The following is a 25,946-nucleotide window of genomic DNA, read 5'->3' as shown; positions in this document are numbered from 1 at the left end:
TTCTTTCTGTCCCCTTTCTCCACCACAATTTCTGTCTTTTTGGAATGCCTCTTTGGTGTTCAACTTGAGAGACGTGTTTTTCAGAGCAGTTCATATTTTTTGCATCATATTGTCTCTTCCATTAAAGAATTATGAAAGTTTACAGTAAGTTTCACTGTTATATCACCATTCAAAAAGGCGTTCTCCGCTCTCAGGAAACAGTAACTTTGGCATAAATACAACTAGAACTTAAAAATATATAAACAAAACTTTAATCTACTGTAACAGCCAAATAACCATTTGTGCCAGTTTGAAAGGATTTATGCACCCTAGAAAAGCCATGTTTTAATCTCAATCACTCTTGTGGAAGCAACCATTTCTTCTAATCCCTATTCAGCAGCACAGGCTGAAAACTTGATTAGGTCATCTCCATGGAGATAACTCAATCAATTGTGGGTGCTCAGCTTGATTAGATGGAGATGTGTATAATGGTATACATGGGTCTCGATTAGTTTACTGGAATCCTATTAAAGAAGAGAAATGTCGGAGAGAGTTCCTTTTGAGAATGATCAGAGAGCCACAGAACCATGATAGAAGGACGAGAGAACCACAGGTCCACCAGGCAGTGACCCTCCTGAAGCAAGAGGCCCGGAAAGAACGCTAGTAGATGCCACCACATTTACCATGTGCCCATCTAGGCTGAGAGAGAAACGATGGACATCATCAGCCTTCTTGTATCTTCCCTTGGATGCCTTAGATTGGACGCTTCTATAGATTTAATATGAACAATTTTACAGCCTTAGAACTGTAAACTAGCAACTTATTAAATTTCCCTTTTGAAATGCTGTTCTACTTCTGGTATACTGCATTCTAGCAGCTAGTAAATTAGAACCCCATTTGAAACATTAACTTAGTAAACCTCAAAATTATAACAATTCAGTCAAGGATTAATAATATTCTACATAAAATATGAACAATCGAAACTGATAAATCTAATTTTCAGATAATACAAATATAAGTATTATAGATTACAGTTTCAATGAACACAAGACAAAGATGGCACTTAACTCAGCTATGCATGGATCAAAATATATGAATGTCTACTAACCTCCCTGGATATAATTTTGGCAGTAGGGATATCACAAACATCAGATAAGGCAATAAAATCACCAAATGAAGACATTCTATCAGCCCCTGTAAGTAAAAATTAAAATGTATTATTTATCATAAATTATTCTTAAAGAGAAAATGTTTTAAAAATCTCAATGAGATCATATCAAATTCATTTCTATAAATCTAACCTTACTGTCTACATAAGATTGGAACAGTAATGACTTACTGAGTAATTTAACTGAAATAAGAAGTAAAAAGTATTCTTTAATTTTACCTTCTTGAGTAGGGGTTAGCAAATGTTATTTTATAAAAGGTCAGAGAGTTAATATTTTTTAGGCTTCAAAGGCCACATCATCTGTTACAACTACTCAACTCTGCAGTTGAAGTTCAAAGGTAGCCATTGACAAAGCATAAACAAAAGCACATGGTCACATTTCAATTAAACTTATTTACGAAAACAGGTGGCCCGCTGGATTTGGACTATGGGCTATATTTTGCTGATCCTTATTTTAAAAGATAAACTATGATATCAAGGCTCTCAACAATTAGATGCTTATAGAATATATAGTATATAACTTCAGCCAAATTAACACCTTTAGAATAACCATACAGTTTTAGACACATATTAAAACAAAACACACGCATTAAATAGCTTGATCTAAAATTCCATGCACCAAATTCCAATTGTTTCCATTTATTAAAGATAGCACCTAATTTTATAAACAAATTTATCCCAACACTCTCATAATAATTCTCAAGTATTAATTAAAAAAAAACAAAGATAACTTGAAATCTTACACTAAAATAAAGGCTATTGATCTTTTCCTCTATTTAAGATAAAATATTGCCTTTTCTTTTAAAAAAATAGCAAATAAGGAAACCCAATTAGTCTTCTGACCTCTTGCTCTGGCATATGCAGTTGATATGGGTGTAAGTGTTTCAAGGAGATCATGGACCATGCAGACTTTGGCCTCATCTTCACTGAGTGGAATTCCAACAGCAGCGCCTGGTGGAGAAAGCCGTAAAATAATAAGCAACAGCAAAAAACTCATGTTACTCCTGTCAACTCCCAATTCAGAACAACATTTCTCTTAACATCTAGTCTCTGCAGCGTAATTTCTAGTGCCTGTTTTCAAATTAAACAAAAATCGGTTTGACCGCTAATTAAACACCAAAACACAGTTGCAAGGGAGAGTATATAGAAGGGTCCTCTCTGCTCTAGACTCTGAAAACAAACAGAGCCAGTGCATGAAGCCTGACAGCACCAGGCACATATATATATGAGGTAAATTTACTGCATTACCAACGCTGTACTACTTTGTATTTCACACCATTTATTTCTTCACTACTCACATCAATTTGATATCCAATAAACATCTGAAGATTAATTATATATTGGATTGTCAGCAGATCTAGGGATATAGATAACTAAATTGTTGAGTTAATTTGGACAACAAAACAAAAGGCATCCTATAAGATGGCTACAAAAAGTTACAGATAATATGTCATAAAGAACTTTATGACTACTTATTTACATTTCAACCATATTTACACTGCATTAAACTATCTCATTTTCAATTTCTAAACCTTCATGCTTCTGACGCAAACAACAACTATTGCCTGATTTCCTTATCTATTGTTACACAATTTTACACACAAGCATGCACACACATATGTAGGTTATTATGTTCTTAGACTTTATCATATCAATATATTGATGCTGATTTCAGAAAAATAGCTTCAGACTTTATAAAACAGATTTCAGAAAAATAGCCTCAGACTTTATACAATGTCTACATTCTTATTATACTTACAATTTTCAAAAAAATTTAAAGAGAAATGCATTTCAAAAAAATTTCAGAGCATTCCAGAGCAGGGCCTTACCTGCTGGACTGACATGTTTGAAAGAGGCAGCAGCTGGAATGCCTAAAGCTTCTCTCAATTCCTTTACCAACTGCCAGGCATTCAAAGCATCACACAAGTTTATAAATCCAGGGGCTCCATTTAGAACTATATATAAAAATATATACACACATTACCAAGCATGTTATGTATACATATATACATTTCTTAAAAAAATAAATGTATTAAGACTACGCTAATCTTTTAGCAAATTATAATTAAGAGGTAAAAGGATAAACAGAAACATGTTAAGAACTTGATAAGATGAATCAGCCAAGCCTGAGCCTTCCTTGAAAGTGTATATGCACACAAGCACACGTACACTGCACAACTAGGAGACCAAATCCAGCCAATTCAGAAATAAACCAATAATAGAGAATTCAAGAATGAGAGAAATTATAGCAAGACTGATGATCATTTAAATGCAGAGATCCACTTAAGATTAAACAATTGAGAGAATTATAGTAACTGGATAAAATGTAAATTATAAACCTTGCCAATCTAAGAAACAGTTAACAAACTAAAAACAACAGCTGTAGGTAGAAATGTGTACTAAACTAATTTTCTCTTCTTTCATACCAGAGTCAGTAGACTCTGGCTAAAATTTAAATGCAGTTAAAAGACTACAACCTCATGCCAAAAAAAAAAAAAAAAAAAAAAAACCTCAGAGTTTTTAATAGTCTATTTTCTTAATCTTAGAAGGTTTTTTTTTTTTTCAAAAGCAGGCACTGGGAATCAAACCTGGGTCTCTGCTATGGTAGGTGAGAACTCTGCCTACTGACCCACGGTGGCTACCCAGAAGGTCTTTTTTTAGAGGTTAATCTCTTGTGAATAAACATTTATAGTCAGCATACATGCAAAAATAGTGGGCCACTCGCTAATTAAGAACTAAAAAAAGTATATGCTCATTTCCTTTATGTGCTATCATGGATAGTAGATACTTTAGAAAGTAAAAGTGCCAAAAGCACCTACAACACTATGCACGGATCTAGGTTCCTGGGCTGTATTAGTGAATGAAACAGGCCCACTGAAAAAAAAATATCACTGTCTTCATAGAGCTTATACTCTAGTGAGGAAAAGTAGACAAGAAACAAAACAGACAATAAGTAGTAAACAATAAAAGTAAAATATCCTATAGGACATACAATACGCAAAACTAAAATGAGACAATATATTTATAACTCTTCCATCTCTCTCTCTTCATAGAAGTGGCTCAATAGAAGAAAACATAAGGAGTTAAGAATACCAATTCTTAAAATTTCAAAATCTCAAAGACATTAGTAACTATTTGTACCTAATGGAAAGTGCTCCAGAGAAATGTTTAAAGCTGTTCAATCTATGAAACAGCAGAATAAAATAGGAATCTTCTCATTTCCAACCTCAAGAAAACTAGTCATTAAGATCACAGATGCACAAACATTTCATCTTTATTCTTGCTTTAAAATTAAAAAAAAAAAAAAATTATGCCACTGCCAGAAATCCAAAGCTATGAAAAGGCAATACATTCCATCCACTGTAAAAAGAAGTAAATGACCACCATTTTGGAGAAGTCCCATGCATCTCTTACAGGAGAACTTTATCTACATGAACAAGGTGCTTCTACCACCATTTACCACAAACGGTATTTTTTCAAAAGAATGAAACTCTTATACTAAAATAAGGAACAATGGATAAAAACTCTTATGCAGTACTAAGAAAAATGCTCTTGAATGAAAACTATGGGAACTGAAAAACTACAGGATTTTTTTTTTTGTCTCTGAATCTAAATGGGAATATAAACTATAACGTACAATTTCTGAGATAAAACAGCAGACAGATTTGTTTTAAGAAGTTCTAAACATAGAAATCCATGCAAAATGTGAGACTTTTAAATTATTCATTCAATTAATATTTAGGGAGTATGCCAAGCATTGTTTTTAAGCATTAGCGATGTAGCAATGAACAAAGGCCGTGAGGCAAAGTTTCTGCTCTTAGGAGCTGACATCCTCATTTGAGAAGACAAAATGCAAACACATGTAGCAAAATAGGGTGATGTGATACAAAGGCTGAAGGGTGGCTACTTTGGTCTGAGTGGTCAGGAGAGGCTTCTCTGTACAGGTGAGATTTAAATGGCAAGGAAAACAGGACTTTGATGAACAGAGGGAGGGATTTTAGGTAAAGGGAACAACCAGTGCAAAAGCCCTAAAGGGGAAGACGCTTGGCCTGTGGAATGAACAAGAAGGCGGAGCTGGGACATCCTGGGTGAAGGTAGGGTTGTGGAGGGAATGGACTAGAGTCAGGTAACACTGAGCTTGAAAGGCAAGGAAAGGAGCCATGGGAATGAAAACCAATGAATGGTGTACAGCCTCTGATTTACATTCTGAATACACTACTCTGTTGTGAAAAATAAGTAACAGAGAAAAGAGATCAGTTAGATTATTGCAGTCTGGGAGACTACCAGGTAACAGTGGTGGCATAGATAGTGTTAGGAAAGACTCAAAATATATTTGAGATAGTCACAATGGAACTTGCTGACTTACTGAATGTGAAAGGTGAAGAAAAAAGTATTTCAGATTTTCCTCCATCCTACACTGTTTCCCTTTTCCTCCCTCACTGGTGACAGAGAGAAAAGCAGATATGGATACGCTCATCTTCCCACCACCACTTGTAACAAGCTGTTGTGGACTATACTCTGTGCCTTCCATTACAGGAACGAAGCATCCTTGCACTCATCCAAGGCCAACCCTTCCAAAGCTTGGGCCTTCAAGGCTTTCATGCCCACAGCTCTCCCCCCATCTCCTGCATACCACTCTCTCCTCTATCAGAGAGTAGGAAATGCTCTAGTACCTCTGACCTTAGAACAAAGCAGAACAAAAAGCTAAAAAGTCTTCTCTTAACCCTACAAATTCATGGAAGTCTTGACTCATTTCTCTGTTGAAATAATTACTCTTATCAATTTCATATCCTCACAAATCCTGTTTTGGCCTACTTTTAGGCTTCCAGGCCCATTATTCCTAGGAAACGGCTGTTTGTAACATTCCCAAATTAAATACTTCTCTGATCAAAGAAGGTTTTCCAAAACCCGCCTCCTTGGCTGATTCCTCCACTGTACCTCTAAATGCCCAGGGTTTGGTCTTCACCCTCCTCCTGTAAAATCTATCCAGTCTCATCCTATCCAGACCCTTCAAAAACCACCTATATACCAAAGGCGTTCCAATCTCCATCCTCAACTTGAACTTTCTCCAGAACCCTAGATGCCCTCCTTGGCATTTCTACTCACATGTCCATCTTGCCTCTCAAACTTAACATCGTTTTAAGAGGCATGTAATTTACTTTATCTTCTAAATAGGAACCAGAATGGACACAATACATAACAGAGATACACATATTCAGACATAGTAAACTATGTTACATAACACTTGGACTTTACCTGTGAGGGGAAGCTTGGGTTGCAGGGTATATAACTGGGCAGGCGTTTGATGAGGGTTCATTCCATACCTCAAGGGCATCTGAGATATTCCTTTACTATACTGTTTTCTGAAGTAATCTGAAATTGCTTCATCATATTGTGCTGTATGAGTGAAAGCCTACAAAAAGCATGTTAGACAAGATGATTTTAGGTAGTAGAGAGCAAACTTACACCCACCCCCACAACATACACTAAATGACACCGAGTGGCATAAAGAACTGTTTCTTTTTCACCTTTTTAACAGAATACCTTACCTCTCTGATATTTGGTGCCCACCTTTAACCAAAGAATGGAAACTCCAAGCAAAGCTTGGTAGGTGACATAATCCAGCGAGAACTGAGTATTGTTTAGGAAAACTCTACACTAGATAGATGTCACTTTACAATACTGTAAAACTGCATCCCTACCTTCAAGGCTAACTGGCGTCTTGTCTCCAAGGAGGTGTCTTTACTAGCAGAACTCTGCATCTCCATGGACACCACAGAATAGTCCTCTGGGTCACATACTACTGTCACTCGACTGTGGTTTTTGGCTGCTGCTCTCAGTAAGGTCACTCCACCTTCAAAGAACAAAAGATTGTTTTTATTACCCTCTTTCAAATAAAGGCATTGTGCACATACTTCCATGTTAATTTCTGACTGGAAAAATAAGGAAAAAATAACCTAAGTGTGTCTCTACAAAATACTGATGAATTATAGTTATCCTAGAACATGGCCTGAGAGGAGATTTCTGCTCCCTCAATAATGAACATCAAAATGAAAGCACTTTTAAAATTTAAAAAATCCTCCCTTTTGTCAGTCCTCTATAACATTATTTACCAACTTACCAATATCAATTTGCTCAACAGCTTCCTCAACAGTTACATCTGGAGAAGCCACAGTCTTCACAAATGGATACAGGTTGCAAACAACAACTCTAAAACAAAGAATTTAACTATCATTAAAAATTCAAATTAACTATCATATCAAAAAAATTTAATGTGGTTTACAGCTATAAAGAAAAATCAAGACAAGAGCTTTTAACAAGAGCAACAAAACCATAAAGATATAAAATAGAAACTGTGGGCAAATCATTTTAGAATTCTAAAAGGTTATGTTAAAAAGTTTGGAACAGAGGCTACTATTCTTCAACTTTCTTCCAGGGCCTGGAGTAAAGGCTCAGAGATTTTGTCCAGGGGTGAGACAGTCCAAGAAACAGAGAACTTCAAAGTACTAACTCAAAATGAACTGACTGACTTGGAGTAGAGTGTGGGGAGATTTCAAGTCTTACAGCACTCTCTCAAACAAAGGATATTTTTGAGTGGTAATCAACTAAGAGGCTGGTTCTCCAAGAATCAGGGAAAGAGACATCTAAGAAAAAACTTTGTCCACCATCGGTCAAATAACTTTAAAAGAAATGCTTCAGAAACACCCCTACCCAAATTTAATTAGATTGGAAACAGCAATTTCTGGAGCCTAAGAGCTGGATCCCTAGGCAAATGAAGTTAACAGGTCTTGTTAAAACCAGATGCTCCAGGGTGGATGTCTAGGACCCCAAAGTTACGGTCTCTGAGCAGGTACACCAAGCGCTTCAGACAAGGTGGGGGAAACAGATTTCACACAAAGAGAGTTCTCACCAAGTCACTAAAGAAAAGAAACAACCAAAAAAATTCAAAGACAGTGGGGGAATACAGTCAGTTTCCAGGATTGCCATAATATATTATCTAAAGTATCCAGTTTTTTTAAAAAAAATGTATTAGACATTCAAAGAAACAGGGATGTGTAACTCATGCACAAGAAAGGGAAAGAAAGGAAAACTACAGGCCAGTGTATCTCTTATGAACATCAATGTAAAGATCCTCCACAAAATATTAGCAAATAAAATCCAATAATGTATAAAAAGAACTGTACACCACAAACAAGTGGGATTTAATCCAGGTATGTAAAAACTGGCTCAACATTAGAAAATCAATTAATGCATTTCATTAAAAAATAAAGAAGCCTGGCACAAAGGACTACAAATTATAGGGTTCCATTTATATGAAATATTCAGTATAGAAAAATCCAAAGAGACTGAAAAAGAGTGGTGCTTGCCAGGGGATGGGGAGAGAAATTGGGAGTGAATGCTAATGGGTACAGAGTTTCTTTTTTTAATGGTGATGAAAATATTCTAATATTTATTGTGGTGATGGCTGCACAACTCTGTGAATATATGAAAAAACAGCTGAATTATATACTTTAAACTGGTGAACTATATGGTATATGAATTATATCTTTAAAAAGCTGTTAAATATATTTTAAGCAACAGTAAAGTCAATTTGGCAGTTTCTCAGAAGGCTAAGCACAGAATTGTCATATGATCCATTAATACCATTACTAGGTATATATTCAGAGGAAATAAAGGCAAGGACAAATGGACATTTGTATACTGATGTTTATAACAGCATTATTTACAATTGGCCAGAGACAAAACCTAAATATCCATCAATGGATCAGGGGCTAAACAAGCTGGGCTATATACACACAATGGAATATACACAGTTGTAAGACATAATAAAGTTATCAATCATGTAACAATTTCACTTATGCTGAGTGAAATTAATCAAAAACAGAAAGACAAATACTGTATGGTCTCACTAATATGAACTAACATTAATGAGTGAAATTTGAGAATCAAAGTTAAGGACACAGGTTACTAGGAGATAGAGAGGCTAGAGATTCCGCATTTAGTGCGGAAGGAGTATAGAATGTTCAACAGGACCAACTGAAAAATTCAGAAATGGATATCACAATACTATCTGATGGTAGCACAATAATGTAAGTACACTGAATGAAGGTGAGTCTGAGTACGGTTGAGGGAGAAGGGCTAAGGGTACTCTGACACCAGAAGGAAAGATAGAGGATAAAGACTGAGATGGTATAACTTAGGAATGCCTAGAGTGGACAATGATGGTGATTAAATGTACAAATATAAGACTGTTTTTGCATGAGGGACAGCAAATGAATGTCAACATTGCAAGGTTTCGAAAATGGGATGGTATACAGAAAAAACATAGAATCAATGCAAGCTTAACATTTATAGTCAACAATAACATTATAATATCCTTCCACTGAATGTAACAAAGGCATCATGCCAAAACTAACTTACAAGTGGGGGATATGTGGGAAGGAATGGGAATCCTTGCAGAAGAAAAGGAAATGTCTTCATATAGATTGTGGCGGTGAAGGTATGGCTACGTGATTATTCCAGGAACCGTTGATTTTTTTAAATTAGGTTGGATTGTATGATATGCAAACAAAACTTTAAAAATAGAGAGAAGCCAAGTGCTGTAGAAAATGCGGAGAAAGAGATGTACCTATTCACTATTGGTAAGGAAGCTGAGAGGTGCAATCCCTCTGGAAAGCAGTGTATGGGTTCCACAGGAGGCTAGAGGTGGGACTGCCATATGATCCTGCAACCTCACTGCTAGGTATATACCTGGAGGAACTGCAAGTGAGACCAGGAATGTACGTTTTTGCACACTGATGTTTATGGTGGCAGTGCTGGCTGACATTGATTCCCAATGGATGAAGGTGACCTAAGGGTATGATGACTAAGAAATGGAAAGGTGAACTGTGGTGTATACATAGGATGGGCTAATGAGGGGCTGCAAGAAGAAACGAAGTTGTGAGGCATGTAACTAGGTGATTTAACCTTGAGGACAGTATGCTGAATGAAATGTCAGAAACAAAAAGACAAATATTATCATGTCTCACTCACATGGACTAACTATAATATAAGAACTCAGACAATTGAGGTTGAGAGCATGGGTTATCAGACTGAGGCTTATTCTAAAAGGTCCTAGAGTGTAGGTTCTTAGAGCAGTCACATCTGTTCTGGAGTTTCAACTTCTAAATTCTGAGATATGGAGTTATGTGTGTACAATCTGGCCATTCCCTGACACTTTAGGTATTTGTGTTATACCTGAGATAGAGTTGGAGCCCTGAAACTACGAAAAGTCAGCATTACCCCAAATAGCAACTGTTCAAAACACTGAAAAAATGATCAGACTTGGACTAGAGATACGAATTAAGTTGAAATGGATAGACTAAGGTAAATCAGAATACAGGGTGAAAGATGATATGGTCCCTATTTTCAAACTTTTTAACTTCTGTGTGAAACCAAAGGATGAGATCTTTATTTGGTGCAAAATTTATATTTTGGGTAGCACATTATCAAATTTAATTTGTATAGCTATTCATTCAAACACCATATTTACATGGAATCTTGAATAGGGTATGAGATCTTGTTGGTTTGTACAGGTTAGTGTGACGCCCCAGTGTAATATGGGCAGAGAATGAAAAACTATTTGCAAAGTTCCTTTAGGAGGACTGGGGAGAAAGGAGGAAATATTCAACTCCCCATTTGAGGAATTCCTGATATTCTCACAAGCAATGGGAACAGCCAATTCAATAGGTTGGGCCTCTGATCTTGGTATTCGCTTCTATGAAACTTATTCCTGCAAAGGAGAAGCTAAGCCTACTTATAACTATGCCTAAGAGTTGCCCTCAGAGAACTTCTTTTGGTGCTCATATGTGGCCTCTCTTTCTAAGCCAACTTGGCAAGTAAACTCACTGCCTACATGGGATTTGACTCCCAGGGGTGTAAATCTCCCTGGCAATGTGGGACAGGACTCCAAGGATGAGCCAGGACCTGGCATCACGGGATTGAAAAAGCCTTCTGAGGTAGAACAAAATGAGACAAAGTAAAGTTTCAGTGACTGAGAGGTTGAGAAGTTATCCTGAGGTTATTCTTATGGATTACATAGATATCCCTTTTTTAGTTTATGGTGTATTTGAGTAGCTAGAGGGAATTATCTGAAACTGCTGAACTGTATTACAGTAACCTTGATTCTTGAAGACAATTGTGAATAACTTGTGGCTGATGCTTTACCCAGGGTATGGACAGATAAGTAAAAGAAATAAGGACAAATTAATAACGGGGGTGGGGATTGGCTAGACTACAACACTAGTGGTCAGTGAGAGGCACAGGTAAGGGGGCGTAGGATGAGTTTTTTCTTTTATCATTGAATTTCTTTTTCTGGAATGATTCAAACGTTCTAAAATGATCATGGTGACGAACAGACAGTTATGTAATGGTACTGTAAGCCACTGATTGTATTTTTTGGATGGACAGTGTGCTGGTTTGAATCTACTGTATACTCCAGAAAAGCCATGTTTTAATCCTGGCCCAGCCTTGAGGGAGAAGCTGTTCCCTTTAATCCTGATTCAGCACTATGGGTTGGAAGCATGATCAGATCATCTCCACGGAGATGTGGAAGACCTAATTGTGGGTGTGATCTTTGATTAGATGCAGATGTGACTCCACCCATTCCAGATGGGTCTTGATTAGTTAACTGGAATCCTTTAAAAGAAGAAACATTTTGGAGAGAGCCAGAAAGGACAGAAATGAGAGTGGACAGAAATTTCAGAGCAGAGCTGACACAGAAGCCAACACTTGGAGAATAGAGAAATGGATGCTTGGAGATGCTTGGAGCCCAGAAGATATCGCCATGAGATGTTAAGCAAGCCAGAACCTGGAGAGAGCCAAGGGAAGCCAAGAGATGAAGGCCAGCCCTAGAGAAGCAAGTGAGGAACACTCAGAGGAACAGGGGCTAAAAGCAGTGGAGCCAAGGAGCAAGGGGCCAGCAGATGGCAGTCATGTGACTACCTGCTGACAGAGGTGTTCCTAACTGACCTTTATTATCAAGGTATTCTTCCCTGGATGCCTTAGTTTGGATAATTTTATAGGATTAGAACTGTAAACTTACAACTTATTAAATTAAATTCCCTTTTAAAAAGACATTCCATTTCTGGTATATCATTTCTGGCAGCTTGCAAACTAACAGAGACAGTATGTATGTGACAATATTTCAATGAAAATATTTTTAAAAAAAGAAACAGTAAAGTACTATTTAATGTGAATAACTAAGTTGGTTATATGTACTAAATTTCAGATCATAACTTCCTAAAAAAGTAAAAATCATTTCTAGTTTAAGCATGTATTTTGGTAACACATACTTGACAAAATCAAAATACTTAAAAAAGAACAACACACAGATGGCACACAGTAAATATTCACAATGAGTGACCAACCTAAAAATTGTCTTTAAAGTATTAAAATTTGAACTTAGAATTTTTACCTTATAAGATCAAAATCAAGCCTGGCCATGTCAGCATTATCTTCTGGGATATTACGAGCCAAGATTCCTATTTTAACACAATTAAACAAAGAGTTAGGTTCAAAAACCAAGTCAGAAGGTATATCTTCTCAACACTGTTTCAGCAATCAAATTAAAGCCTCTATAACTGCCTATAAGAATATCAAACACATAGTTAAGAGTCATCAAATAAAAAACTAAGGGTAGGCCACAGTGATTCAGTGGCAGAATTCTCGCCTGCCATGCTGGACACCCGGGTTCGATTCCCATTTATTAAATAAATAATAATAAACAAATAAAATAACTAAGACATTAGAGGGTATATTGAAAAATCTTTTGTTATCAGTTTCTGAGTTCAGTTCTTGAACAGCAAAATGTAAAAGAGGTAAAAGGAATTTCTACATAACTGCTGTCAATTCCATTTTAATCTATATGATCCCATAAGTCAATGGCTTGTCTAACAATTCTTATTCTGAACCTGTACTGCAACTGGAAAAATAGTGATACACCCATTTCTGGTTATTTTGGTTTATTGCAAACTGCTGTCTCAGATTAATGGCAAAAGTAAAACATACTGACAAACAATCCTTCCGATAGTTATATTATGATGCTTTATTCTACGTCTGAATCATTATAAAATCATTGATATTATAAAATCTAAATGTTCTGAATAACTACACTGGCAAATATCACATTCTAAATTAGTTATCAGACGTTAGAACTAATAGCAACCAGATAATAATAATTTGAATCCTCTGTGTAATAAGGTAAGCCAGATTTTAAACAGGTTTTAATATATTATGAATTTTGGGAGCAACTGTGACAAAGCCAATATAAACTCAGAGATAATTTTTTTCTGAACTTATGACCCGTCTTCTTTCCTCATGTATTCCATGAAGTAATCCACTAAAATATTCCCAAAAACCACTGACTGTTTGAAAGTGAAGGAACAAACAACTTACCAGCATGAACTGCAGGATGCAAGGTTTTCACCCGTCCCCCTAACATTTCAGGAAATCCTGTCAGCTCAGAGACATCTCTGAAAATAAACAAACAATATTACCTCAGATTCTGCTAATATGTCATTGTGCATTTTACACTACTTCAAAGCATTTTCCAAAGTCTTTATTTTGAGAGTGTTTTCAGGACCAGAAATGAACAAAAAAATTACTTGCATTTCTTAAGTCTATCACTGTACTTAATTCCCTCCATAAGTAAAATTCTACTTACTTTTCAAAAATATGTCCTTTATCAAATTCTTAACATCAGGAAGAATCAACAATTACCAAAACAAAGTAGTTACACAATTTTCAAACAATTCAGAAATTGAATCAAAAGCTATACTTATGAACTATTAATATGTTCAGCTGTTATTACTAAAATTTGGCCGTATATAACTAAAGGCACTAAAATCGTCTTACCACAGGAAACAGACCAAAACAGGAGAATTTAGTTATGAAGATAAACATACACAAAAATGGCAAATCAAATGAATGCGGAAATAAAAGATTGGTTAAATGACGTTGAACCTGATGAACCAAAGGCTTTAAGCATTTAAAAAAATTATAGAAGTACCAAAACTAGTGAGAAATGTTTTCCAAGCATTAAACCAAAGATTTATACCCAACTATGTAAAAATTAAAATGCTGAAAAGGAAAAATAGAATTATAAGCCATTTTTCCTGCCTTTTTTTACAGTTTTCCACATTTTTCAAATTTTCTCCAGTAAGTATATACTGCCTGTATCATAATAAAAAAAGAAACATTTTTTTAAAACTACAAATTCTGCCAATGGGATACACAATTTCCTGGGAAGACTCTTTTTTAATTATTAAAGACTTTTAAATTTTGCAAATGATTCATGGCCAATGACACACAGTTCTAACATAAACTGACAAACTGGTTACATGGTTTTAAAGTAAAGAGTCCCTTTTCCAGAGTTCAGGAAATAAAATCCACTTTCTCTAATTGAGTACAAGTACCAAAACTTAAGAAAAGGGAGAGTTAAATGAGAGAATTAAATATCTGGGGCAATTACAAAACTTTCTACACTTTCATATGTAAGAATTTGTAAATATTAGCGGCAGGCTTTAGAAATAACATGTACTTGCTGTTCTATACTCACTGATTAAAATCTTAGTTTATTTCAGCTCACTTAAGGTAGTAGCTATCTTCTGGGTGAAAATCTTGGCTCTGCCTCTTACTAGCTCTGTGATCTTGGGCAAATTACTTAATTTCTTTGTGCCACAGTTTTTTCATCTATCAACTGAGATAATACTACTTACCTCAAAGTTGTAATGATTACATGAGCTAATATACATAAAACACCCTCTCAACCTGTATTAAGTATTTTATCTGGGTGAAGGGATGTAACATGAGGCTTCATTATACTTTTCTATTTTTGATTATGTCTGAAATGTTCTCATAATACAAATTTAGGGTAAAAAAGAGGCCCCTGAAGAGGATCTTTTTTAATTTAAAGGGGGATGCAACTACTACACTGGCCCAAATAAAGAACACAGGTCCAGGCTTCAGTTTCTCATCCTGCTACTGTTCAGAACAAGAGCCAGCCTGCCTTTCACGGTTCACAGGGTTCCTATGAGAACCAGAGAGAAACATATATGTTCGGAAAATAAAAGGCATTTATTTAATAAAGTATGGCATTCTTGTCATCTGAATCTGTAATTTAGAAAAGCCTTGTAGTGCCCACACCAGGCAGGATTACAGGAGAAAAGGTCCCTCCATGGACCTAGGGTCAAGTTGCAAAATTTTAATGCATGTAACAAAAGCAGACAGATCTTTCATCTCTTTTCTAAAATATACTTTAGGGATGGGTGTCACCTTCCTCTGAACTCTTACTGCAATTTATAGCTGCCATGTGTTATTTTTCATTTTCTACCTTTCAGTAAAGTGAATTCCTCTCCCACCAGAGTATCAGCTCCTTGAGGACAGGAGTAGAATCATGATTTACATTTTACACATTCCTTCTTCCCAGCAACCATCCAAGGAAAGAACAGACTGTGAATGAGGCAATGACTTGTAGAGTGATGCCTACATATAATGATCAAAGTTTCTAAGGGAAGAGTAGTAGATTTGAATCATCTTGAGTCAGCAGTTTTACTAAAGAGTCAGTCAAAACAGATTATATGAATTATAACTTGGATTTTAGTTGTGTGACATATGACCCAAGCAAATTATTTTGTTATAGGAAATGGTTAAGAATCAGGCTTTATTACAACGACCCAGGGTTCTAATCCCAGGCTTATCACTTAACTCTGTAAACTTATGCAAGTTACTAAATCTCTGAGCCTCGTTTACCTCTTCCATAAAGTGGATAGTGTACCTAACTCACTACATTGCTAGGAAGAGTCACTCCCTATTTACAGTGCCTGGGGCACAGTGCTCTCTATAACCCCATCACACTATTTTCTGACTGGACTTAACTTAAAAACTAAGTTGCACCTTACCTGACAGCCAGACCAGCATCCCTCAGCGCTTTTGCAGTCCCTCCAGAAGCGACCAGATTCAAACCAACAGAAGTTAAATTTCTGGCAAATTCCACAAGGCCGGTTTTGTTTGAGACACTAAATAAGGCTGAAGCATAAGACATTTTTGCACACTTCTCACATCACATTACATTGAGTTTTGCAAAGTCTAGGAGGGGGCGGGGGTAAAAGAGGGCGAGGAGCAAGGAGGGGGGGCGGTGTGTGTGACGAATCTCGAGGTGCCCACGTTACGCAGGCCTCGACCCCGGGGACTGCCCCAGGCCAGACACCAGCGGGTGGCAGGAAGACTGACCGCAGGGCAGGGGTTGGGGTGCTGGACGCGCGGGCTCTGAGCCCCGAAGCGAACCCCGGGCCCACAAGCAGGCCTGGCCGCCGCCATTGCCTGAGCGACGGGGCCGCGGGGCCTGGTTATCTAGGGTGCCGCTCCGCGAAAGCCGCGCAAAGGCCTCACCGAGCTGGCCGGGCGCCATGGCTGCAGGCGGCGGAATCCCTGGGCCGAGAAGACTAGCAGCGACGACGCCACGTGCGGGAGGAGACCGACAGCCAGAGACCAAGGCGGGTAGGAAACCGGGAGGGCGCTCGATCGGTCACGTGGCCCTGTCCGCCCCGCCCCCGCGCTGCCCGGCCCGCCCCGCCCCCGCGCTGCCCGGCCCGCCCCGCCCCCACGCTCCGCCCCACTGGATCTTAGACTTCTGATTGGACCCTCGGAGCTGAAAGGGCTGGCGAGGGGTGGGGCTCCAGCTGGTCCATTAGCCGCCTCCCTCCAGACTACGTTTCGGAGCTGCGGGTTTGTCCCCGCCCGCGAAAGTGGCGGACCTGCGGCCCCTGGAGCAAACGCCTGTTACCCGTGACAGCCCGTCCCCAGTGACTAGAATATGTTTCAAGTGTTCAAAGCACCGATACAGAAAACAAGATATTAATAGATTTTAAAAATAAAGGGAAGGCGTGAAGGTTGAGTGACAGACTCCACAGTTCACCTATTCAAGGCAAAACTAAGAGAAATAAGATGATTTGTAATCCACATTCTAAAATTGCCAAGAAAGCTGCTTTAATATTGTATCTTCTTTCCAAATCTATAAATATTATTTTGCCTCAAGCCTGGATGAGAGAGAGGAATGACGACATCAAAATGCAGGGGGTGGGGGTGGCTAAGCACCGTTTTTAATTCAGTAAAACCAAGGAAAGCAAAATTGAACACATTTGTTTTTTTTTGAAAATGACACTTTGCCAGAAAATAGAATCATACAGCTGTCAACGCCTGCCTTTAAATGTTCCTCTTTCGAGTTATATTGCAAAATGATAGTATCTCTTATGATTAATCTGGGGCTTACAGCTGCAAAAGGAGTCTGTTTTCTCATGACTCAGATACTACCATTTATTTGCGATTTTCCCTCCCAATTTTTCCAATCTTTTCTTTACTTCAAGAAAGAACAACTAGTGGCTAGAATCGGGAGTTCTGCTCTTTCTCTTCAGAGTGTGTTAACTCTGCTATGTCTCTGACTATCCTCATATTTCTAAGAGAAATATGTGAAGATTATCAAAATATCTTCAAAGTATGTTGGCCAACTTTGAATTAAAAGAAAAAAGTCACAGCTAGCAATAGAGGAAAATTCCCTGGCCAGCCATTATTAGGTTTTTCTAGGAGATAGAAGGCAGAGAAAGGAGAAAATAAGGCTGAGATTTAGTGATAAGAAGAAAATAAACAGTGCTAGGAACTAGACATTTTCCCTGCATGTGAATTACAAATGTTAGAATTCAATGAATATTTACAGAGCCCTTTCTGCCTGAGTGGCAGAAATAATAGTGTCAGGAAGACAGAGACGAATATCACTAGTCACTGTCCTTCAGGTGCTCATCATGAAGTGAAATTGCAGAAATATAGTTAGGGTCAATGAAAAATAGCAATAGAAAGAAAACATGGAATTAAACTGATTTTGTAGAAACCCTTTGGAATACTGCCATACGTACTCATAGAGAATGAACTGTGGGTTACAAACCAAGGCGCGACTTTCATTTAAAGATGTGTACTATTATGGATTCTAATTCTTCCATTGTTGAGTCTAGACTTGATAAATACTTCATATGTTAATGGCAAGAAGAGTAAATGAATTTTTTACTAGCTTTCTAATCATGGCCAACGCTCTTTTTGGGGGGAACTTCGTTGCCCTATCTGTAATGTGGACATAATATTTGTTCTGTAGGCTTCATCAGATTGTAAAGATCAAATTAAGTGATCTATTGAAAGCACAAACTGAAAAATAACCAGAAAGTGCGATATAGAAGTATAATCTCCTTCTTGGTTCATCCTCTTGATGTACTTGACTAAGCAAGTACTTCTCTGGGCTTCAGAGTATGTTCTATTTAAAGACACTAGTTACAAGCAAGCTAGTGTATTAGGAATGGGAAAACTTCCAACAGAAATGTGGGCTCATCTTTCACCAAGGGTGTTTCACACAGAAAAGAATATGTATACACTAGAGTGATTACTTTTTCATTTCTTCTTCACATCCCTCCCCCCAAAAAGGTTGAAGACCCTGGAATCATCTTTATATTCCTGAAAAATTCAATGTATTAATAAATGATTTAAGTTCTTTATATATTTATAACTGTTTTGCCTCTATTATTTATTTCTGGTGTAAACTTAAACTTCACTTCCTCCAAAAAGACTTTCCTACCTCTCTAACACTCCCAATCTGGGCTCTCCTATTGGATTCTTAAGATTAGTAAAGCTACTCAGTCTTGGACTGATTTACTCCAAGGATTTATTCACTCAACTGGGTGGACTCTGCCAAATGAAGCAATTTCCAGGAGCTTAGGTTACTGATTTAATATATTAAAATCCCTCTCTACCCTAGTCTCAGAAGGTTAAACTGTTTTTTACAACATGTTAAGAAATTTGAGCATTTCCCTTAAAGGTCCTCAGGCTGTTTGAAAACATAAAGTTTAAATAATTTGAAGAATGAGTTTGAATAACTGGAAACAGGGAAAACAAGAAAGTTTTACATTAACCTGTGAAAACTCCTGACCAAAGACAGTAGGACATGGAATAAGGGATCTATGTGAGATAAAATCAGGGGTAAAATCAACAGTAGGTGGGGAATAATTGAATTTTGGAAATAAAGATGGAAAGAAAGACGTCGCCATCATTTCTAGCTTGGCCATCTGAGTACTGGTGAGGCAAAAAAAAAAATTAAAAAATGTAAGAGAAATAGCAGTTTTGTCATAAGTCTTTTTTTTTATGGGTTCGAGAGTTGGGTAAATGAGTTTAGGTTTTTAAAGAATCAGGTTTGTTTGTTTGTTTAAAGATTGATCTTAACTTTTATTTTCTAATAGGGAATTATAGGTGGTATGTCAACATAGTAATGAATGCACTGATTTGAAATCGTTATAAACTTCATATTCCCAATGTGGAAGCCAGAACCATAACTCAGTCTTGGCCCATTAAAGCCCCAAATGTGCAGCTGCCTGCATAAGCAAAGGACCCAGTTAATCTTTAAGCTTACCTCCGTAGGAGAAAAGAATACACAAATGGTTCTTTGAAGAAAACACCAGACTTCTTAGTGGTTTGATGTCAATTTTTATCTTGTATGTCCTTGTGAAAAAATACAATATTATCATATACTCCTTTGAATATCCTCAGTTAATCTAGAACACTTCCATGCATGGAACGAGTAGTAGGAAACCAACCCATATGTCATGAGACTCTTCTTAAGTGTATGATCTTACACACAATGAAATGTCTTTGTCTCAGACAATGGCCCTGTATTCGGCCACTGTGATTTTCGCCTAATTGCTCTGTACTTCTTTTGATTCTTCAATTTGCCATCAGAGCTACTGTCCCTATCTTGAGTAAATTCTCAAACTTAATGATATGGTGGGTGCCTGTTTTCTTTGGTCTCATAGCTGAAACCTCTGTACCTGCAGGCCCAGATCAGAACACCCAAATTCAAGTGTATAAAAGTGTGTTTTTATGCTTATGATAATGAAGTGCAATGTCTACTTCTGCGTGCTCAGATGTATATAACAGATAATTACTCATTTCTAGGTTTTATTCTATACACTAGAGTAATTTCTCAGTCACTTTTCATTTAAATTTCATATTGCCTTGTGTCACCCTCATTTTAAGAATCTTGTCTTCCCCCTACTCCAAATCCTGCTTGTAAAAATCCAGTACTGGTGTAATAACTGTGCTGTATGACCATAAGGGAGCAGTCAACTTCTCAATCTCATCTGCTTCTGGGCATTGGCAACCCCTGGCTTGGGCTCCCTGCTTTTAGGATCAGTTATTCAGCGCACACACAGCTGCCTGGCATTTGGGATCCTTCAGAAATGCAGCCTTATCTTCCTTCATTCCTCCCAGGCTCCATCTATGCATCATTTTTCTTTTCTCTGCTTTAATTTGTTTTATAAAATCAAAAAAGTTAGGCATGGAAACACAGTCTTTAAAATCACTAAAAGAGAGCTCTGGGAAGATGGCAGAATAGGAGAGGTCAAGTTCACCCCTGCTCCAAGGAGCAGCTAGAGACAGGATGGGAAGGAAACTGGGATGGTGATTTCAGGGTGTAGATGACCTGGGAGGATCTTCTACACCACAGAGGGAAGCAAGCTGAAGAATTGAGACACAGAGAACCAGAGACCATCCAGCTAGTACAAACAGCCTAGTGTGCCCATTTCCAAAAGGAGGCCTGGAGCCCTCAGGAGTACATGAGACAGGGACCAGGAAGTAAGCCAAGCCGCGTTCCTTACTCTCACCAGGGTGCTCCCCCCCACTGTGATCTGCGACTCCCCAAACATCCTAGGCACCTAAATCCTATCACCTACCCTCCTAGACACTGCATGTGCTCCCACCCAACCCCTCCATGCATCCCCATCCCACACCCATGCCTCAGGCAAGCACACACCTGCCCTAGGCCGACTCACCTCTCCCATGCAAGCGCACAGTCTCGCCCCACCCCTCCAGAGACCCGTACACCACCGCCCAGCCCCCACCCCCCACCTCTCCCTCTCTGCCCCCTGCAGGTGCTCACCTGCACATCCAGGCCCTGGCTGCTCACCTTCATACCTGGGCCACACCTGCCACCAGCCTATACAGTTATGCAACCTCGCCCCGCCCCCCCCCAGCTCTGTGCATGTGTGCATCAGTGTTAGGACCTCCCAGAAATGTGCACTGTGCACCCAAGCCACACCCCCAGCTCTGGGCAAATGCTGACTTGCACATTTGGGCCACAGTGACCTTCCCCCGAGCCTAAATAGGCGCAACCCAAGCCAGCTGCCCTTGAGCTCTGCACACGTGCACACCAGGACTCTGCCTCCTAGACCTGGCACACCACAGACCCGTGCACAGCCACATTCTCCCCACCGAGCGCCCACACATCTGCGCACCAACCTCTTTACCCCTGGACCCGATCCTCCTGCACCACACACGCACACCCTTGCACCACCCCCCCAGCACAAGTTCCCTGCTCCCACACCTGGCAGGTGCTCGCATGTGCATCTGTGCTACATAGCCCCCGGCACACACATGCACCTCTGCTCCCAAACCCCCCACCTGCACCTGCACATCTGCACAAGGCCCCCACCCTCCCGATATCACCTGCCCTGACTCATGTCCTGCAACCCCCATGACCTGTACCCTGCCCCTACACATTTGCACATCCACATCCAGAGCCCCCAGAACCCCTCCACCTGCAAAAGCACATGCCCTGCCCTCCTGTATCCTGACCTCTGTGCCACCTACCCCACACCCTGATACCAATGACCTCCATGTTCCATGCACCCATCCACATCCTGCCTGCACTCCACCTCTTATGCATCTGCTCAGAAGTCTTCTGACTCCTATTGCACCCTACCTCTGTGTCCTCTACACCATGCCCAGCTCCTGTGCTCCAAGGCCTCCCTAAGCTGCAGCCCACCCCCTGTGGCTCCCAGACCACACCTCCATAACCCCTCACCCCACACTCAAGGCTCACAGGCACCAGCATAGCACTTTTGACCTGTGCCTGTAAACTGTGCTGCAACCCATTACTGCACTGTTGTGCCCCAAATCCTGCTCCATATCCATCTTGCAAATACAAAACTTTAGTTGACTGAAGGAAATCAACCTCCAGTGTAACCCTATCAAGATATTTACATGCCTTGAAGGCAACAGAGAATCTCTACGCATTTCATGATGCAGACAGATATAGCCCAGCCTAATGACCAAATTTAAAAACCGGAGGAGACGCAGACTTTGGAATGACTATTCAAAGATGTTTATATAACTATACTAAATAAAATCAATGGGATGGCTAAAGATAAAAAGGAGATCAGAAAGACACTAGAAGAGCATAAAGAGGAATTTGAATGAATAAAAAGAAAAACAGCAGATATCACAGAGATTAAAGATGCAGTAGAACAAATAAAAAATATACTAGAGACACACAACAGCAGACTTGAAGAAACAGAAGAAAGAATAAGTGAACTAGAAGACAGGCAATTGATTTCAAACACACAAAAGAGAAAATGGCAAAAAAGATGGAAAAATTTGTATTGGATTTCAGGGAAATGATGGACAAAACAAAGTGCACAAATATAAGAATCATCAGTGTCCCAGAAGGAGAAGAGAAGAGTAAGGGGCTAGGAAGACTAGTTGAGGATATATTAGTTGAGGCAGAAAACTTCTCAATGCCTATTAAGAACATAAATTTGCAAATCAAAGAAATTTAATGAACTCCAAATAGAATAAATACAAATAGGCCTATCCCAAGACACATACTAATCAGTCTGTCAAATGCCAAAGAGAAGCATGAAATCCTGAAAGTGCCAAGGGAAAACAATTTACTATGTACAAGGGAAACCACATGAGACTGAGCTCGGACTACTCAGCTGGCACTATGGAGGTGAAATGGTAATGGTATGACATTGGAAAGATCCTGAAAGAGAAAAAATACTGAAGGGAGTTTTGCTGTCCAAAAAAAAAAAAAAAAAAAAAAAGACAAGAGACAGAGATCTGGAGGAGGACACAGAATTGAAGAATACCATTAACATTAACTTAAAGGATAAAAAGAAAAAAAGGGAAAGAATATATAGATTTGGCAAATAAAATCCAAAGGATAAAATAGTGGATTTAAGAAATGCTTTTACAGAAATAACTTTGAATATTAATAGACTAAACTTACCAATTAAAAGATACAAATTGGCAGAATGGATTAAGACGTATAATCCATATAAAGGTTGCTTACAAGAGACTCATCTTAGACATAAGGATACAAATAGATTGAAAATGAAAGGATGGAAAAAGATGTTCCACGCAAGTAGTGATCAAAAGAAAGCAGGAGTAGCTATACTAATATCAGACAAAATACACTTTAAATGTAAAGACATCATATAGAGACAAAGAAGGACACCATGTATTAATGAAAGGGACAGTTGACCAAGAAAAAATAGCAGTCATAAATCTTTATGCTTCCAGTAAAAGAGCTCCAAAGTACATGAGACAAACACTGGCAAAACTGAAGGGAGTGATAGATGCTTCAATAATAATAGTAAGAGATTTCAATACAACACTTTTGTCTATAAATAGAACAACCAGACAGAGAATCAGCAAGGAGATAGAGAACTTAAACAATTTGATAAATGAATTAGACCTACCAGACATATACAGGTCATTACACCCCAAAACGCCAGGGTCTAAATTCTTCTGTAGTGCTTGTGGAACATTCTCCAGGATAGATCATATGCTGAGACACAAAACAGGTCTTTATAAATTTAAAAACATTTAAGTTATTCAAAGCACTTTCTCTGATCACAATGGAGTGAAGCTGAAAATCAATAACCACCAAAGAATGAGAACTTTCACAAATATATGGAGATTAAATAACACACTCTTAAACAAACAGTGGGTCAAAGAAGAAACTGCTAGAGAAATCAGTAGCTATCTGGAGATGAATGAAAATGAGAATACAACATACCAAAACTTATGGGATACAGCAAAGGCAGTGCTGAGAGGGAAATTTATTGCCCTAAATGCCTCTATTAAAAAGGAAGAAAGAGCAGAAATTGTGGCTTTAACTGCTTATCTGGAAGAACTTGAGAAAGAACAGCAAACTAACCCCAAAGTAAATAGAAGAAGAGAAATAATAAACGTTGAAGCAGAGTTAAATGAATGGAAGAACAAAAGAACAATAGAGAGAATCAATAAAACCAAAAGTTGGTTCTCTGTGAAAATCAGTAAAACTGATAGACCACTAGCAAGGGTGACAAAGAAAAACAAAGAGAGAAGAAGAAAATAAACAAAATAAAAAATGAGAGGGGGGTCATTACCACAGACCCTGAAGAAATAAAAGAAATAATAAGATGATACTATTAAAAACCATACACCCTCAAACTAGACAACTTAGATGAGATGGAAAAATTCCTGGAAACACATGAACTAGCTCCACTGACTCAAGAAGAAATAGAAAATCTCAACAAACTAGTCACAAGTAAAGAGATTCAGATATCAAAAATCTTCCTGCAAAGAAAAGCCCAAGTCCATATGGCTTCATAGGGAAATTTTATCAAACATTCCAAAAAGAACTAACACCAATCCTGCTCAAACTTTTCTGAAAAAAATGAGGAGAAAGGGACTAACTCGCCTTATGAAGCTAACATCACTTTAATACCAAAACTGGGCAAAGATGTTATGAGAAAGGAAAGCTACAGGCCAATCTCCCTAATGAACATAGATGCAAAAATTCTCAACAAAACATTAGCAAATTGAATCCAACATTACATTAAAAGAATTATATACCACGACCAAGCAGGGTTTATACCAGGAATTCAAGAATGGCTCAACATAAGAAAATCAATTGATGTAATACAGCATGTTAAGAAATCATGTGATCATTTCGAGTGATGCTGAAAAAAGCATTCAACAAAATTCAATATCCTCTTCTGATAAAAAACAATTCAAAAGGTAGGAATCAGCGGCAACTTCCTTAATATGATAAAGGGCATATATGAAAAACCTGTAGCCAGTATCGTACTCACAGAGAGAGACTGAAAGCTTTCCCCTTAAGGTTAGTAACAAGACAAGAATGCCCTCTATCATTACCATTATTCAACATTGTACTAAGTGTTCTAGTTAGAGAAATCAGGCAAGACAAAGAAATAAAAGGCATCTAAATTGGAAAGGAAGAAGTAAAATTTTCACTACTTGCAGATGACATGATATTATATTTGGGAGATCCTGAGAAATCTACAACAAAGTTACTTGAGCTTAATAAATTCAGCAAGGTGGCAGGACATGAGATTAAAGGGCAAATATCAGTAATGTTTCTAAAAAGAAGCAATGACCTAACTGAGGAGTCAATTAAAGAAAAAATTCCACTCAAAACAGCAACTAAAAGAATCAAGTATCTAGGAGTGAATTTAGACGTAAAGGATTTGTACACAGAAAACTACATAACATTGCTCAAGGAAATCAAAGAATACCTAAATAGGTGATAAGGCATTCCCTGCTCATGGATAGGAAGGCTAAATATAGTTAAGATGTCAGTTCTACCCAAATTGATCCACAGATTCAATGCAGTACCAATCAAAATTCAAATGACCTACTTTGAAGACTTGGAAGACTCATTACCAAATTCATCTGGAAGGGAAAGAGACCCTGAATAGCTAAAAGCAACTGAAAAAAGAAGAATGAAGTGGGAGGATTAACACTTACTGATTTTAAAACTTATTATGAAGCTACAGTAGTCAAACATCATGGTACTGGCATAAAGATAGAAGCACTGACCGATGGAATAGAATTGAGAGTACAGAAGTAGACCACCAAATCTATGGTCAACTGATCTTTGACA

General features: G+C 38.1%; 1 protein-coding gene across 3 annotated transcripts in view; it reads right to left on the bottom strand.

Annotated features, from left to right (window-relative positions):
- ATIC (5-aminoimidazole-4-carboxamide ribonucleotide formyltransferase/IMP cyclohydrolase) overlaps window positions 1-16,730 on the bottom strand; it is a 38,615-nt gene extending 21,885 nt beyond the window's left edge. For 2 of the 3 annotated variants that reach the window (XM_077155054.1, XM_077155053.1), the window contains exons 1-10: window positions 16,577-16,730; window positions 16,087-16,213; window positions 13,583-13,659; window positions 12,603-12,669; window positions 7,269-7,357; window positions 6,850-7,001; window positions 6,404-6,560; window positions 2,977-3,102; window positions 1,991-2,098; window positions 1,088-1,173 (exon numbers count right to left, since the gene is read on the bottom strand). In XM_077155054.1, coding sequence (XP_077011169.1) covers window positions 1,088-1,173; window positions 1,991-2,098; window positions 2,977-3,102; window positions 6,404-6,560; window positions 6,850-7,001; window positions 7,269-7,357; window positions 12,603-12,669; window positions 13,583-13,659; window positions 16,087-16,213; window positions 16,577-16,595 — 1,008 coding nt within the window. In that variant the 5' untranslated portion in view covers window positions 16,596-16,730. The remainder of the gene's footprint in view (window positions 1-1,087; window positions 1,174-1,990; window positions 2,099-2,976; window positions 3,103-6,403; window positions 6,561-6,849; window positions 7,002-7,268; window positions 7,358-12,602; window positions 12,670-13,582; window positions 13,660-16,086; window positions 16,214-16,576) is intronic. The other variant, XM_077155055.1, reaches the window with a different exon arrangement.
- Between the last annotated feature and the right edge of the window lie 9,216 nt (window positions 16,731-25,946).

This window comes from Tamandua tetradactyla, chromosome 3 (assembly GCF_023851605.1).
Source record: "Tamandua tetradactyla isolate mTamTet1 chromosome 3, mTamTet1.pri, whole genome shotgun sequence".
NCBI lineage: Eukaryota > Metazoa > Chordata > Mammalia > Pilosa > Myrmecophagidae > Tamandua > Tamandua tetradactyla.
Note: the sequence above shows the minus strand (reverse complement) of the source record. Positions and strands in the feature narration are given on the sequence as shown.